The 13,297-nt window shown below is 39.7% G+C and overlaps 1 protein-coding gene across 1 annotated transcript in view; it reads right to left on the bottom strand.

Annotated features, from left to right (window-relative positions):
- Positions 1-8,157: 8,157 nt before the first annotated feature.
- The window catches only part of LOC104072891 (E3 ubiquitin-protein ligase Midline-1-like), a 48,182-nt gene continuing 43,042 nt past the window's right edge, over positions 8,158-13,297 (bottom strand). The window contains 3 exon segments of the mRNA XM_009572491.1: positions 8,158-8,766; positions 10,336-10,522; positions 13,009-13,170. Coding sequence (XP_009570786.1) covers positions 8,418-8,766; positions 10,336-10,522; positions 13,009-13,170 — 698 coding nt within the window. The 3' untranslated portion in view covers positions 8,158-8,417.

The following is a 13,297-nucleotide window of genomic DNA, read 5'->3' as shown; positions in this document are numbered from 1 at the left end:
AGGGAAAGATGTACCCATGCACACCGACCCACCCCTCAGCATGATTTGCAGAGCTTTTGAATTCCACAGACAGATAAAAGGTTGTCAGGACCTAGGGCTACAGCACTTCTGTGTGCATGAGAACCAGCACAAGTGCAGGTGCTTTATACCAAATCCATAAAAATATTTTCCTGCCCCTGTACCAACTAGCAGCTTTGTAGCTGGACAGAATGACGTCTATTCCCACATCTACATAAAATTGGTCATTTTTTTTTTAATGCTACATGTTTCTTCTTGCACAGTTAAAAATACATGAAAGCATGCATAACTTGATGGTAATTCAGCCTTGAAACTGGCTAATGGCTTATTCAGGCTCCAAGACTGGTGAGAACTCTGTACTTGTTCCTACTAATTTATTCATCCCGAGAGATTTCCAAGTAACACTAATATGGAGCACTGACTTTATAAGAACAGAAAGACAAAGCGTTGCTGTTTCACCCTCTCCATGGAGGGATGCAGGAAGGCAGCATCAGGATTCTAATAAGAAAGGATGGTTTGAATTATTGATTGTGAATAAATAACTTTTTTTTCTGTTGTTCTTTTTGTGTATATCATTCAAAGATTTATCTTAATTTCCTCAATTGCATTTGTAAGAACTTACAGCGTATCTCAGGGCACTTTCTTAATAATACCTCCTGTTTGTCTAACTATATGCAATGTAGGAATGCTATGACCCAACTGTTAGAAGATAAACAATATCAACTATTAATTTTACAGAAAAGAGTTTTGTTTTTCAATTGTTTCAGCCCCTGTGCTACTTTGTACTGACCATTATTCATGCACATGCCAAGGTTGAATTCAGTTCATTTCTCTCTCTTCACCTACATGCATAATTTCAATTAGGGTTGATGGAAACTATGTTTATGAGCGTATTATGCTGTTCTGAACTCAGTCTGCACCTGCATTTATTCTCTAAGTCCTATGTTGTTCCTCACCTCTACCCTCTGCCATAAGCTACTGACATTATATCAGCAATGTTTGTTTTCAAAGTAGTTTGACAAAAATGTAACAGTTAAAAAAAACCCAAAACATTTGCAACTCCAACTTTAACAGATGTTCAGTGAGCATGTGGATGTAAACTGATGGACAAATTGAGAGAGAGGTCACAGTCACATGAAGAAATTAAAAGGATATATTACTGATTGTATTAAGGAACAAATCTCCATTTGCTAATTTCTAATTATGGGTTGGATCTACCACTGGTTGTAGTCACTAATCGTGATTCACCAGAGAAGCCTTCCACCTCTTCCCACACCCATCTGGATGAACCTATTTCATCCTCAGTTTGGCCATCACTACTACTCGCACAGACAAGATGACAGAAATATAGATCAAATTGCCCCCTGCCAGTGGGGGATGTTCTCACTGTGCTAGCACCACCTGCCATAGGGAGGACTTTTTCCCAATTCCATAAGGAATTAGACCTATGCTTCCCAAAAGAGACACATATTTCTAGGCTGGGAACTACTGCTAGAGAGGACACACAATATTTAAAAATTAATTAAAAAAAAAAAAAAAGAGCCGATATTAATGAGGTTGAATATACATATTGCTATTAAAGGGAACTTGTTCCAGGGTAATCCTAAAATAATCTACTATTCCTCTGCTTGTGCTCCTTAATCAGGTCTCTAACACTGTTTTAATTAGAGAGCAATACTATTAAGCCCAGAATAATGAAACTAAATAACTCAGTAATTGTAGAAGAGTGACAGGCTTATCTGCATTCCTTCTTTAATTTCTGCTTCAAAAATATTCTTGACTTTCAAGCTGCCATATTGCATTAGTATTTTGACTTCTCGTTTCGTTTTCTGTGAGCCTCCTGAAAAAGGTAATTTTCAAGGAAACAAAAAATAAATCCAACTTTTTAAAACACACACTTCTTGCTATTCTAATATTTAAAATCTGAAAATGAGACTGAAAGCAGAAAAGAAAGGTGAAGAAATGGAAAGATAATAGAGAAATATTTTCAAGTGGAATAGTTTGTTTTCCATACAAAATAAAAATGAGGGAGAAATAAAAAATTGCTAATGAAAACTTTCCCATCTTCTCGTGTGGCAGTTGGCTGTCATTTTTTAAATGTTTCACTGATCTAAACAGCTATAGCTTTTTTTCCCTGTTCAATGACTAACGTTATGCAAAGCACAAAGCCTCCATTTGCTGTCTTTCAAAGGCTTGATTATAAGCTATTCTATGAATTCATGGATTTTGAGGAATACTCCTAATTACCATGTGTCTGTGTGTATTAAAAAGAAATGAGGTGATATTCCTTGAGAAGAAACATCTCCATACATTCAAATAACTATATAAATTAGGACAAAGAGTTAGAGGAAGTAGATTTCTAAACTTCTTTAGTCATTATCCATTTTTAAATGGAAGTCCAAGAACAATCGTCTTATGTGGCAGCATTATATCATAACTTATGTATCTGCCGTTCTCACGATTTTTATAAAAGTAACACAGCACCTGCTAAGAGAATTGTTCCCACCCTGCTTGGAGGAAACAGCAAAGCATTGCCTGAACAATTCACTCAAGAAGAATGTTATTGAACCATACATTTTAAAAGAACCATACATTTTAAAACACACCTGTGCTGGCCTTGGGAAACAGCTCATGAGAAACTGCAGTTTTGCTAGCAGCTAATGTGCTTTCTCCAAAGACATGATTTAATAGGAATGCTGAGCTGTTCTCACAGGGGCTCCTGCTTCACTTGGGTTTGACCCTTTGGAAACTGAAGATTCATGGGCTTGTACCCACCTCTATGTAAATCAGGACTACCTCCTTTGAAGTCAACAGATGTAAAAATCTGGGTGAATAAAGGAGAATCAAGGCCTGGGGCTGTCATCCCTGCCCTGCTGCTTTTATTCAGGTTAGGATTTCAAACATGTAATTGCAATATTTTTTTCCTCTCATTTGGGAATGTGGATTGAGGCTGAGCTGTAACAAAAGGAAGAATAGGTGCAGAGCTGCTTTGCAGAGCTGCAGCATGGCGCCAGGGCAGGTAGCGGTGGCACGTTTCCAGCTGTCCTGTCACTCGGAACGATCTCTCTCAGCACGGCTCCAGAACTCCCTCTTTTGCTACCTCCATCCCTCTCTCAGGCAGCAGTAACAATGACACTGTTGATCACATTGTAGTAGAAGACTTGGTGCCTTCCTAATACATTGGCATGCTTCTAAACCAGAACTGCCTCAATGCTGATAGTATTCAAGCCCACATCTTTCCTATATCATCTCTGTGAAATATATGAGCCTCTCACCTTGAACTGGTATCACCATTTGTGCTACAGTTCCTTACTCAAAGCAAGATGAATCCCACCTGGGAAAGTTATATACTTGGTCAATGGCTTAAACATCAGTCCACACATTGGAGGTGATGTTGCAAAGGTTATGGCTGCAGCTGATGTGTTCAGCGACCTGCCAGAGGCCGTTACACGGTAGGGCTTGCTAAAATAAGTAACATGATGAAAGATTGTATTACTTACAGTCTTACTAACATGGTCTGCACTCGAATCAGAAAACCAATTAAAAAAATTAAAGAACCAGAGTATTCCACTCCAAGAGCGGAGTTAATACAAAAGCCTACCTCAGAAGAAAACACTTACACTGTACTGTTCAACTCCCACATGAATGACAAATCAGTCTATGCTGGCACAGAGATTTATGTACACAGATGCCTTAAGCCTCACAGTCCAAACCAACAGTCTCATCCGTATTGAAGCATTGTTAACATCATCGCTCTTTAGTCTCTTAAGTTTTTTATATGAAAATCAAGTCCTAAATCAAAGGTTAAAATGTAAAGAGAGTTTCTTTCATTTCAGAAAGCACAATAAAAACAAATAGCATAGTCTGGAACACCCACTATCAGCACTTGGGAGTGACCAGGGCTTTTCTCCATGTGGAGAAGACAAAGATTAAGGCTGAAGTTCAGAACACTATGCTGAAGATGCTAATTTCTAAAGGGGCAACCAACCCAGGAACACAGGAAAAGACTGCATTTTACATTCCTATATCTTAATACACACGTCCACTACTGGAAAGATCAGTATGTGAAAAGACAGTAGAGATAGTGTTACAGGAAAATTGCCAGTACATCACTACATGAGCAACCTGTGCATGCTTTTTGCTTATCACTAGCTTCCCAAAGCTGCCCCACCAATGGCCTTCAGCCCAGGTGTGCCCTGGCCAGTTACTGAGATGGCCCAGCGTGTACTTTCTGTGTGGATCCAACACTTCTTCGCTCCTAAACCAGAAATGAAGACAGTGTTTCCAGTTAAGGTGAATAGCCTCACTTTTGGTAACACAGATAAGAGCCACTAGCAGTTCTCAATTTGTTTTGGTTCATGGGCTTATCTGGAATTTGTGCTGTTGTAACTAGAAGCAGAATCTGGGAAGGACTAGGCATCAGCTTTATCAGAATAATTAAGAAAGAAATAGTTATACTGTGTTCGATGTCAAATAATAGTTTAATGAAATCTCCCACAGCCAATAGTTTTTCACAGTGCTATAAATGGTTAAATAGCTGACACTTTAATTTGTGGTCTCAATAGTGTCCTGTTGCATATTCTAACAAGAAAAGAACATAGTCTTTGCAATTAAGATGCAGGATTAAAACAGATGATGCACACTGCTGTTTAGTGACCTACTATTGCTAATACAACAAAGAACATGCATGTGTCTTCACCCGTACTTGCCCATTTCCAGCTTTTCACAGTGTATCCACACGTGAGGGATTTTTATGCTTTCTACCTTGGGACCCACTGCTCAGTGCGGGTCTCTTGGCTGAACAGTTGAGAAACGGGATACCCAAAACAGACAAAGAATATACTCATGGCAGAAAATGCAGCAACTTCAGCTCTCTCATTGCTCTCTGAAAGCCAACAATGGGAAACTACAATGGGCTGGAGACAGTCTACTAAATAATTTATGACATACAGCACATTCCTGAAAGACTTTTTCCCCATTAGGCGTGCATTAACACATAGGAGCCTAACACACGGAAAATCTTATCTGGCCTCAGAAAGAAAAAAGTCCCCCACTGTTCCACTACCTCAAGCTCGACAAGAGCTTTGATTATTCTGAGCCAATGCTACTGTCCTCTAAAGAGATTGTGCTACAGTTTGCTCTAACTCTGCTGAATCCCAACTTGGGTTTTAAATACACCTTTGAAACAATCATTTTAACCAACACAGGCTTTATCTACTACTTTCATTGCTTGCATCTCAGCAGACTATCACCTCAAAAATCTGCCTTTGTTAAACATGGCATTATTCAATGCTACTCCATTCCTAGTCACAAAACTTTCAAAAATCAGGGAAAACCCCTCATCTAAGACTGCACGCTACATTAAAGTACCAGTTTTATTTTTACACGAGGATTACCATTCCCCCAGAATTTAACTGATTACTATGGACCATGCAAAATGCCACAGACCACAGAAGCTACATTTTCAAATGGATGTTTTTATTGATTAATCAGGCATTGAATCAAGTATTGTAAAATAAACAGATTTTGTTCATTAAAAAATGTCCAGAAGAATACCATTCATAGCAAACTTGTTTCCTCATAGTCATACAGAATATGAAATCGTTCAAGAAACAAGCAAAAAAGGAACACCTGGCTAATTACTGTCAGTCTGTGTGTGTATATATGTATGTATGCATATACACAAATGACCCACTATACTTGTGCATATACTGGTGTGTCTGTACCCATACATATGTATACATATATACACAAACATACATGCACAAAGAGTGCTGACTGAACGAATAGTCCACTGGAGAAATGTGGCTTAGCTCCAAATGAAGTATTCTGTGTTAAAATAAAAATGATACAGCAAGGCCTATAGATTACAGACCATTCTTTTTCTATTGGCCAAAACCATGATCTGTCTTTAGACTCACGGTCTATCTTTACAATGAAAATATGTGAGATCACTGGGGATCTTTCCAAACTTATGATATTACTTCCACCAGCTCAATCTCTGCCAACATTGTATGGCCAAACACTGAACAGTGTTTTCAGTTTGTCCACCACTGAAGTCAGCTTCTAGATTTAATATTTCTGGCAAAAGAGAAGATACACAGCCTTGTTACATGTACTTTGGTAATATACTCTTTCCTTTTAGGCAGAAACTTGGCAATAATCCTACATTAAAACTCCTTTCCTCCTGCATCTTCTTATCACTGTTTTGCATCAGTCATCTCCTGTAAACTCATTATAATAATTTTCATGCCATCTCAGCTACCTTCCAAACATCCCAGGCCAGATCTCGGCAACGTACCTCAGATTGTATTAGTGGCATTGTGATCAATTATAAAATGTAATGTTTGGGGATTTGTTTATTTTTTCATTTTTGAGGGTATACGTTTCTTTATTTTTAAAGACACTATGACAAACACTGCAGTTCACTATAGGTACACATTTTCACTTACTTATGTCAACTCTGGAAAGATCAGTGGCTACTACTTGTGAACCATGGGATGCTGCCCCAGCTGAAAGCCATGGTACCAGCAACGTACTGTCAGACTTTCCTCCATTTAATTAGCATTTAGCAGGGCATGTAAAGGGAAATCAAAGGAACATGGATAGGCATTTATTTTCTATTAAAAAAAAAGAAAAAAACAAATAGGCATGTATGTATTCCTCATCTTGCTCAAAAGTATTCTACATCATCATAAGGCAAACTGTAGTACAGCTTGGTACCTGAAGAATCAGTATTTTAAAAATCTGAAGCTGAGCTTGGGATAGTTTTAGCTGGGACCCATTAGTGAACAAAGTGCATTAAGGCATCCTTTTCCAAAGACACGTAAAGCATGGTTATAAATTACTGAGCAAATCTTTTCTTAAAGCTGGTATTCAATTTATCCTCTTTCTACACAGGCAGATTTTCACCGCTTGCATAGTAACAACAAAACACTGTAGGAAAACCATTCTTTTAAAGTTGTCATATGCCTCAAGCATCTCCCAAAATGGTCATTTATACATAAGCATCGTAGTAATTACAAAGGGCTTCTATTCTGTAGAAGGAAAAGAGAAAAAAAAATGCACCTGATTCAGCTTTGAGATAAAGTAGGTACAACCTCTACTGCCTTCACTGAAGTTCATCCACCAGCACCAGGGTGAACGTAGGGCCTGCCCATGCAGATTCCTACTGCTGCTGAAAACTTGTTATTTACTCCCCGTTCACAAAGAGAACTGTGCTTTCCCAAACAACCCAGGACAATGATAACTATGAGCAAACCCCAGCTGCAGTGTTTCTCCATACAGCACATGTAAAACAGATTTCCTTGCTTTGTTATAGAGACTACATAGTGTACAACAATGAAACATTTGTATTTAATTTAAAATCAATGGCAAAGTGGCGCATGTCTCACTTCCGAGTTGTTGGCTGGGCTTGCTATGTTGAACCCTGTAAAATCAGCAATAAGCATTCACATGTCTACCATCAGAACCATGACATCTTCTATTACAATCAATCCTTAAATGATGCCGTGCGTTACCAAATTAGTCTACAGTCAGACCTTGGATTGGCTGCTTTCCTCCAGCGTTGCTGATTCTCAGAGAGGGTATCAGTCTTTCACACGCTCAGTGATTCTACAATGTTTCCCAAAGACGAAGGCGAAGCACCGGTAGATGGGAATGTTGCCATCAATAAAATAAATTGCCAGATGATTTATCCACTCACATTTCTAGGACATATTCCATGTTTTTTTATGAACAGAGAAAGCACTGCCCTGTGAACAGAAGTAAATTAAAATTTCTTCTTTTGCTGTGTTGGCTAGCTGCACTTCCTCACTTGTTTATTTTTGTTCTTTTTGGTCTGCACCTTCCCATGTGCAAAGTAGAAATTAGGAGATCTTGCACTCAATGAGACTGGTAATGAGAGCGCTAATATTGGCACGAATAAAACCTGCAGTATACCGACTTGTCCACTGCACAGTTTTCATCCTTCCAATTTCTTGCTATTATCCACTGTAAAATAAAATTATGTAAAGGGCTGATGAAACTTTAATTAATAGGACCATCAATGTGCAAAACAAGTAAGTCATTTTCCAGGTGTCCAAACCAGACTTTCCCTTCTCTCTCTCTTTTTTTTTTGTTTTTATAAATAATTTATAAATCTTCCTGTAAGAGACTAAATACAAAACCAACCAAACAAAAACAACTTCAAAAGAACGTTCTAAGATATTATTAAAGCCACTTTTTGTCCTTCCATACAAAGTACACAGTAAAGAGATATTGTCCCCCTTTCAGTTCTGGCTGGGTTCGGCCGTGACGGCCGGGATGCCGCACGGTCCGCCAGCTCCGGGCAAGCTCCTGCGGGCAGCCGCCTGGCCGCCCTGGGAAGACGCATCGTCCTACCTTTTGGCTTTTAGCAGTCATGCCAGCTGCTCGGAGGAGTCTAGGTGGTCAGGGATAGGCAAGCCAGTTATAATGGTCAAACACTTATTCCACACAGTGAACGTGGGGCACACCGGCTGCCCAAATGTAATGTCAAAAGTGTAAAGGTGTAGGGAGTTCAAAGCATCGTAAAAAGCAAGGGAACCGTTGTCGTAGTCCAGCAAAATCCCGACCCGCCGGAGGTGAGGCGCAGGCTCGATGGGGATTTCTTTGCTGTTGTGCCGCACCACCCACGTGTTATTGCAGCGGCAAAGCACCCAAGAGGCAGAATTCTTCCCGATCCACTCGTGCTTCGGCGCTGACTTGTAGGAAATACCAATGGCATACCTGCAAAACAAAAAACAACTCAAGGAAACAAATGCTTCCTGCCATGTTTTTCTCTCAGTGAAGTCAAATGTTAGCCCAGAGGACTCACTAGAATGCCCCAGCCTCTTACTTCTGCTGGTTAAGTTCTAATTAATTGACGTTTCACCGCAATATCTGCACAGGCTTAATTAATGTTTTCCCCATCTCTCTTTTGGGTCTGAGAGGTCAGGGAAACTTTATTGTCCCTTGTATTGTTTGCAGTTTGGCTGCTATGATAATTTTTCGGAGCACTTGCCTCTGGTATTCAAAAGGAAGATTGTTAAGTACTCGGCAACTCAGAGTTTAAATCACTGGGCCTCAAATTCCCGCTTCCAAACAGATGAATACAGAGGAATTCATTGATTTTAAAGTACACTGCTATCTGTCAGCTAATCTGATCTCTCCTTTCTCCTTTAATATATAGCCCAGAAGAAGCAATGCAAGAGTAAACATCAAAGGACATACTAAAAAAAAAAAAACATTTTTGCCATTCCCAAATATGTTTTGCCAGATGTTGGTGTGGTTTTTAGATTCAAATGAGCATTTTTGAGACTGGGTCTTGGGCCAAGTGAAGCAATTGTAGGTGAAGACATTTGCTCTGCAAACCATAATTTATGGCAAGATGTGCCGGGTAAAAGGATTGTGAAAATGTTCTCATTAATGGACACTGAGGGCAAATACCTGATTTCTCATATATAACAGAAATGTAAAAGTTCCTCACGTTCCAGAGACACTGCAGTATTTGTTGGGCTTTCAATCAATGGAGATTAATGTGCCATAAGTTACTCTATTTCCATTCCTCAACGTTGGCACAGGCAAACAGCATTTTTCTTGTTTGAGACAGTGGGCATACCTGAAGACCTTACTGATTTTTCCACTCCATTAACCTCCATCAAAGATTGTTCTCTTTGAATCCCAAAGGATGACATCTCTTCCACTGACTAAAGGGCCCCTGAAATCCACCCCTGTATGACACAGAGGATCATTCAGGAGCGGAGGAATGCACTTCTCCATTTCCTGCCCCTTGCTTCATACCCTGGGGCACAGACCTACAGCTCTGCTGCTCCATGCCCCCTCCCCAGAAGCAAATCTGACCTCCACCCCTGTGAAACTGGATCATCAAATTGTCCTCATATTTATTTTTTTCTCTTACTGAAGGACACCAAGATCCTTCACCCTTAGTAAAGAAATGATCACACTTACAAAGTTCGCTCTGTTGTATAAACAAGATGAAACTTTCTGAGCTCTCCAATTCACTAAAATCTTAAAATATACTCTATGTGGGTTCAAAAAACAATCATCCCCAGCCATGGAGTAAAAGTCCTGTGAAAGCCACTAAATATAAAGCTGCTCTATTGGCAGATTTAGTCCCAGGGTCCAAAAGTGCTGGAGATTGGGAAAATAGTATGACAAACTATGTGAAGGTATATGCTTGTCCTGCTCTTGTACTGTTCCCCATGCCTCTGCTACTGGTCTCTGTCAGAGAAACTATGCCAGGAACTGCAGGGTGTGAACTAGTGTTTCTTTTCACATATATTTTTACATACATACCACGTACTCCCACTTATAACCACTTCCCAGTAATGCCGCCCGCTGTCAATGAACACGTTGCCAGCTACTCACCGCTCTGGTGTGTGACTCTTTTTGGAGGATGTTTCATCACGTTCCACTGTCAAGTTATCATGAGACACTTTCAATTTTCTATGAGCAGATTTGGGGTCCAGTTTAAATGGCTGACCTAGAGAGGCAGAGACAAAGATGGCAGAAGAATGGCTTGGCTTTGGTTTTGAAAAGGAGAGTGGATTAGCGAGCCTCTAAGAAGCCCACAAGATTACATAACCATATTAATCTCCTCTGAAGCATTCTCGAGAGAGACTAACCTATTCTGCTCCCTGCAATAGCTAGTTTGCATTGTCAGTTTACTGTCAATCTCATTGTGCACTAACTTCCCCGTGTTGATAATCCCTGAAAAGAGCCCTGCATAATCATCATGCCCATTATCTCTGACCTAGAGGTAACCTGAATACTCTAATTCTTGCATGTAATTGAAACCAATATACATGCTAATAAAGGTCTGAGGGTTGCTTTTTTCACAGCACATTAGATTTAGAATACGTTACGTTATATTAATTCTCTAGGGATAAAGCTCCACAATAACATCTTCATCGTTACTACAAAAAAGTATGATTTCAAATCCCACAAAATGAGTTTGAAAATAAGAAGCAGCACTAGCCTTGTCTGTTTGTTCACTCACAGCTTTATTTATAACAAGCACAGTCAACAATTCAGGATCACTTTGGAAGGATGCCCATGTGGTGCTGGATACTGTGCATTAAAAAGAAGGAAGTGAACTGTAACTTGGTCCAAATAGTATGGTGTAAAAACATTACTGAGGCTGTTGCTCTTGGCAAGTATCTTTGGCTGTAGCACAAGGTTTGTAGAAAATAACAGGAAGCTTTTTGGTAAACCGAACCCTGTAGGTATATAAAGCCTGCCACAATTCTGACAGGCTTGCTCATTGTGTCAAAAAGCAGAACGATCATTTACCTCCACCAGGAGACAACTAGGAAACTGTGACTCCATGAATGGTCCAGCAAAGCCCTTTTCCCTTCTGACTGTCTTTCATATCAAGGTGAAAAAAAATGTAAGCGGAAGATTTGATGACATGCACAGAAAACAGAAATGAGCACTCTCGTGAGGTCTGTGTCAGGCACTGACACGTGTACTTCAAATAAGGTGTAAATTGTTCAGGGTTTATGAAGGAACAGTTAAGCATTTCTCATGCAGTAAACCTGAAGGCATTAATGTGGGGGAAAGAAGACATTATGTTAATCTGAACAGTGACAGTCAATATGTGTTGGTTCAGATCTCTAGGCAATCTGAAAATGCAGACATTTAAAATGGGAGGTGATTGAGGCAATACTAATTCTCAATTAACATTATTAGACATGGGTCAGGAATTAGATAAGGAGTACTTTCAGCTTTAGAGCTATCATCTACTTTCGTAATGTGTATTTAGCTATGCATTATGATCAAATATAAAATGAATCCATTGGAAAGTATTGGAAAGAAAGGTACATTTTACCTGCTTTTTCTTACCACTCGGTAGCAGTAAAACACGTACGGTAGCAGTAAAATGCCTACAGTAAAATGCCTCTCTAACTGGTTAGTAGCCTTCATGTTGCTGAAGCAGTGTCTGAAGGATGTCCTTCTCTGTACTGAAGTGTATCTGGTCACATCATTTCTCACAGTTACCTGGGAGATTGCTTTTGTGCCACACTGGGTCACAAAGAGACAAAAGGATAAAAGACTGCCATTTCCAAATGGGTCCTCTGGTTATGCGTTTGCTTGTAGGTTACCAGGTTTAACGATAAGCAGATTCTCGGTAGCAGATGTGGGGTTTGTATGAGCAGCTTTTACACAGAAATGCAAGCCAGGTTAATAGGAGAAAGGGGAAAATGAGAAACGTGTACGTGCCATTCCCTGCAGCCTCCGTCTTGCAACATTCAGTATCTCCCCTCTTCGAGCACCCTCCCCTACAATAAGCAGGTTTCTGAGGGCGCACAAATCTCAGTGTTCCCTTTCCAGTGCTCGGAGCTGCCCGTGATGACTACATGACTGAGGGATTGGCTGGGACATGAGAAGAAAAAGGCTGCAAACCAGTCTTAAAATTGCTATACTACATCTGCTAATAATTTGTGTAACCATTGCTTTTTTGAAGTGGGATCTCTGACTACTCTACCACCTTGTTGAACTCCACAAAAAACTGAGAAGGATGGAGCTAAGAAAGTATTCTGGTGTCCTAAGAAAGAGATCATTTTGGAGGATAAAATTAAACTAGCAATTATCTTATGAACATTATACAAAAATGAAATGTTTTATTGCAAATGTAAGAAAAGGTTTTGCTTTGTAGAGGAAAAAGAATAGAGAGGACATTAAAACAAAACCACAAAAGAGTATTTTCAATCATTTCACATGTGATGGCTCTATTCCTAAATGATATTTCCAGTGACCAAACTACAGATGCATCTCGCAAAAAAAACTAACTTCTGCCCTACTGAAGACTTTGGCAGTCTTGGATCGAGTTAAATAAGTAGCTTTCATTGTGGGAAGCACTTTAAACAAGTTAAGCTGCTCTGCGCTCTTTTATCTTCCAAAGATCCAACCTAAAATAAAGGCAAGAAAGGAGAAGAATGCGTGTGTGCCAGATCTCACGTTACTCACTGTTTGTCTTGAGCTTGCCGGGCTCGCTGCTTCTGCTGCCCGCCTGATTAATGGCCTTAACAATGAAGATGTACTTAGTGCCACTCTGTAACCCGTGCACTGTGTAGTGGTTTTGTTTGATATTGGGAACAATCATCCAGCTGTCGGCTGAGTTGCATAAACCTGCAATTTCAAACAGAGCACATTAGTCATAACATACTAAACACTTTGTAACAGAGAAACATTTAGAGCACTCCTGAGCACCCAACGACCGATATGAATTTTGCTTCTGTACCTTTTAAAGTGCTGT

This window comes from Fulmarus glacialis, unplaced genomic scaffold (assembly GCF_000690835.1).
Source record: "Fulmarus glacialis isolate BGI_N327 unplaced genomic scaffold, ASM69083v1 scaffold9632, whole genome shotgun sequence".
NCBI lineage: Eukaryota > Metazoa > Chordata > Aves > Procellariiformes > Procellariidae > Fulmarus > Fulmarus glacialis.
The sequence above is the reverse complement of the archived record's forward strand: the minus strand, read 5'-3'. Positions and strand labels throughout refer to the sequence as shown.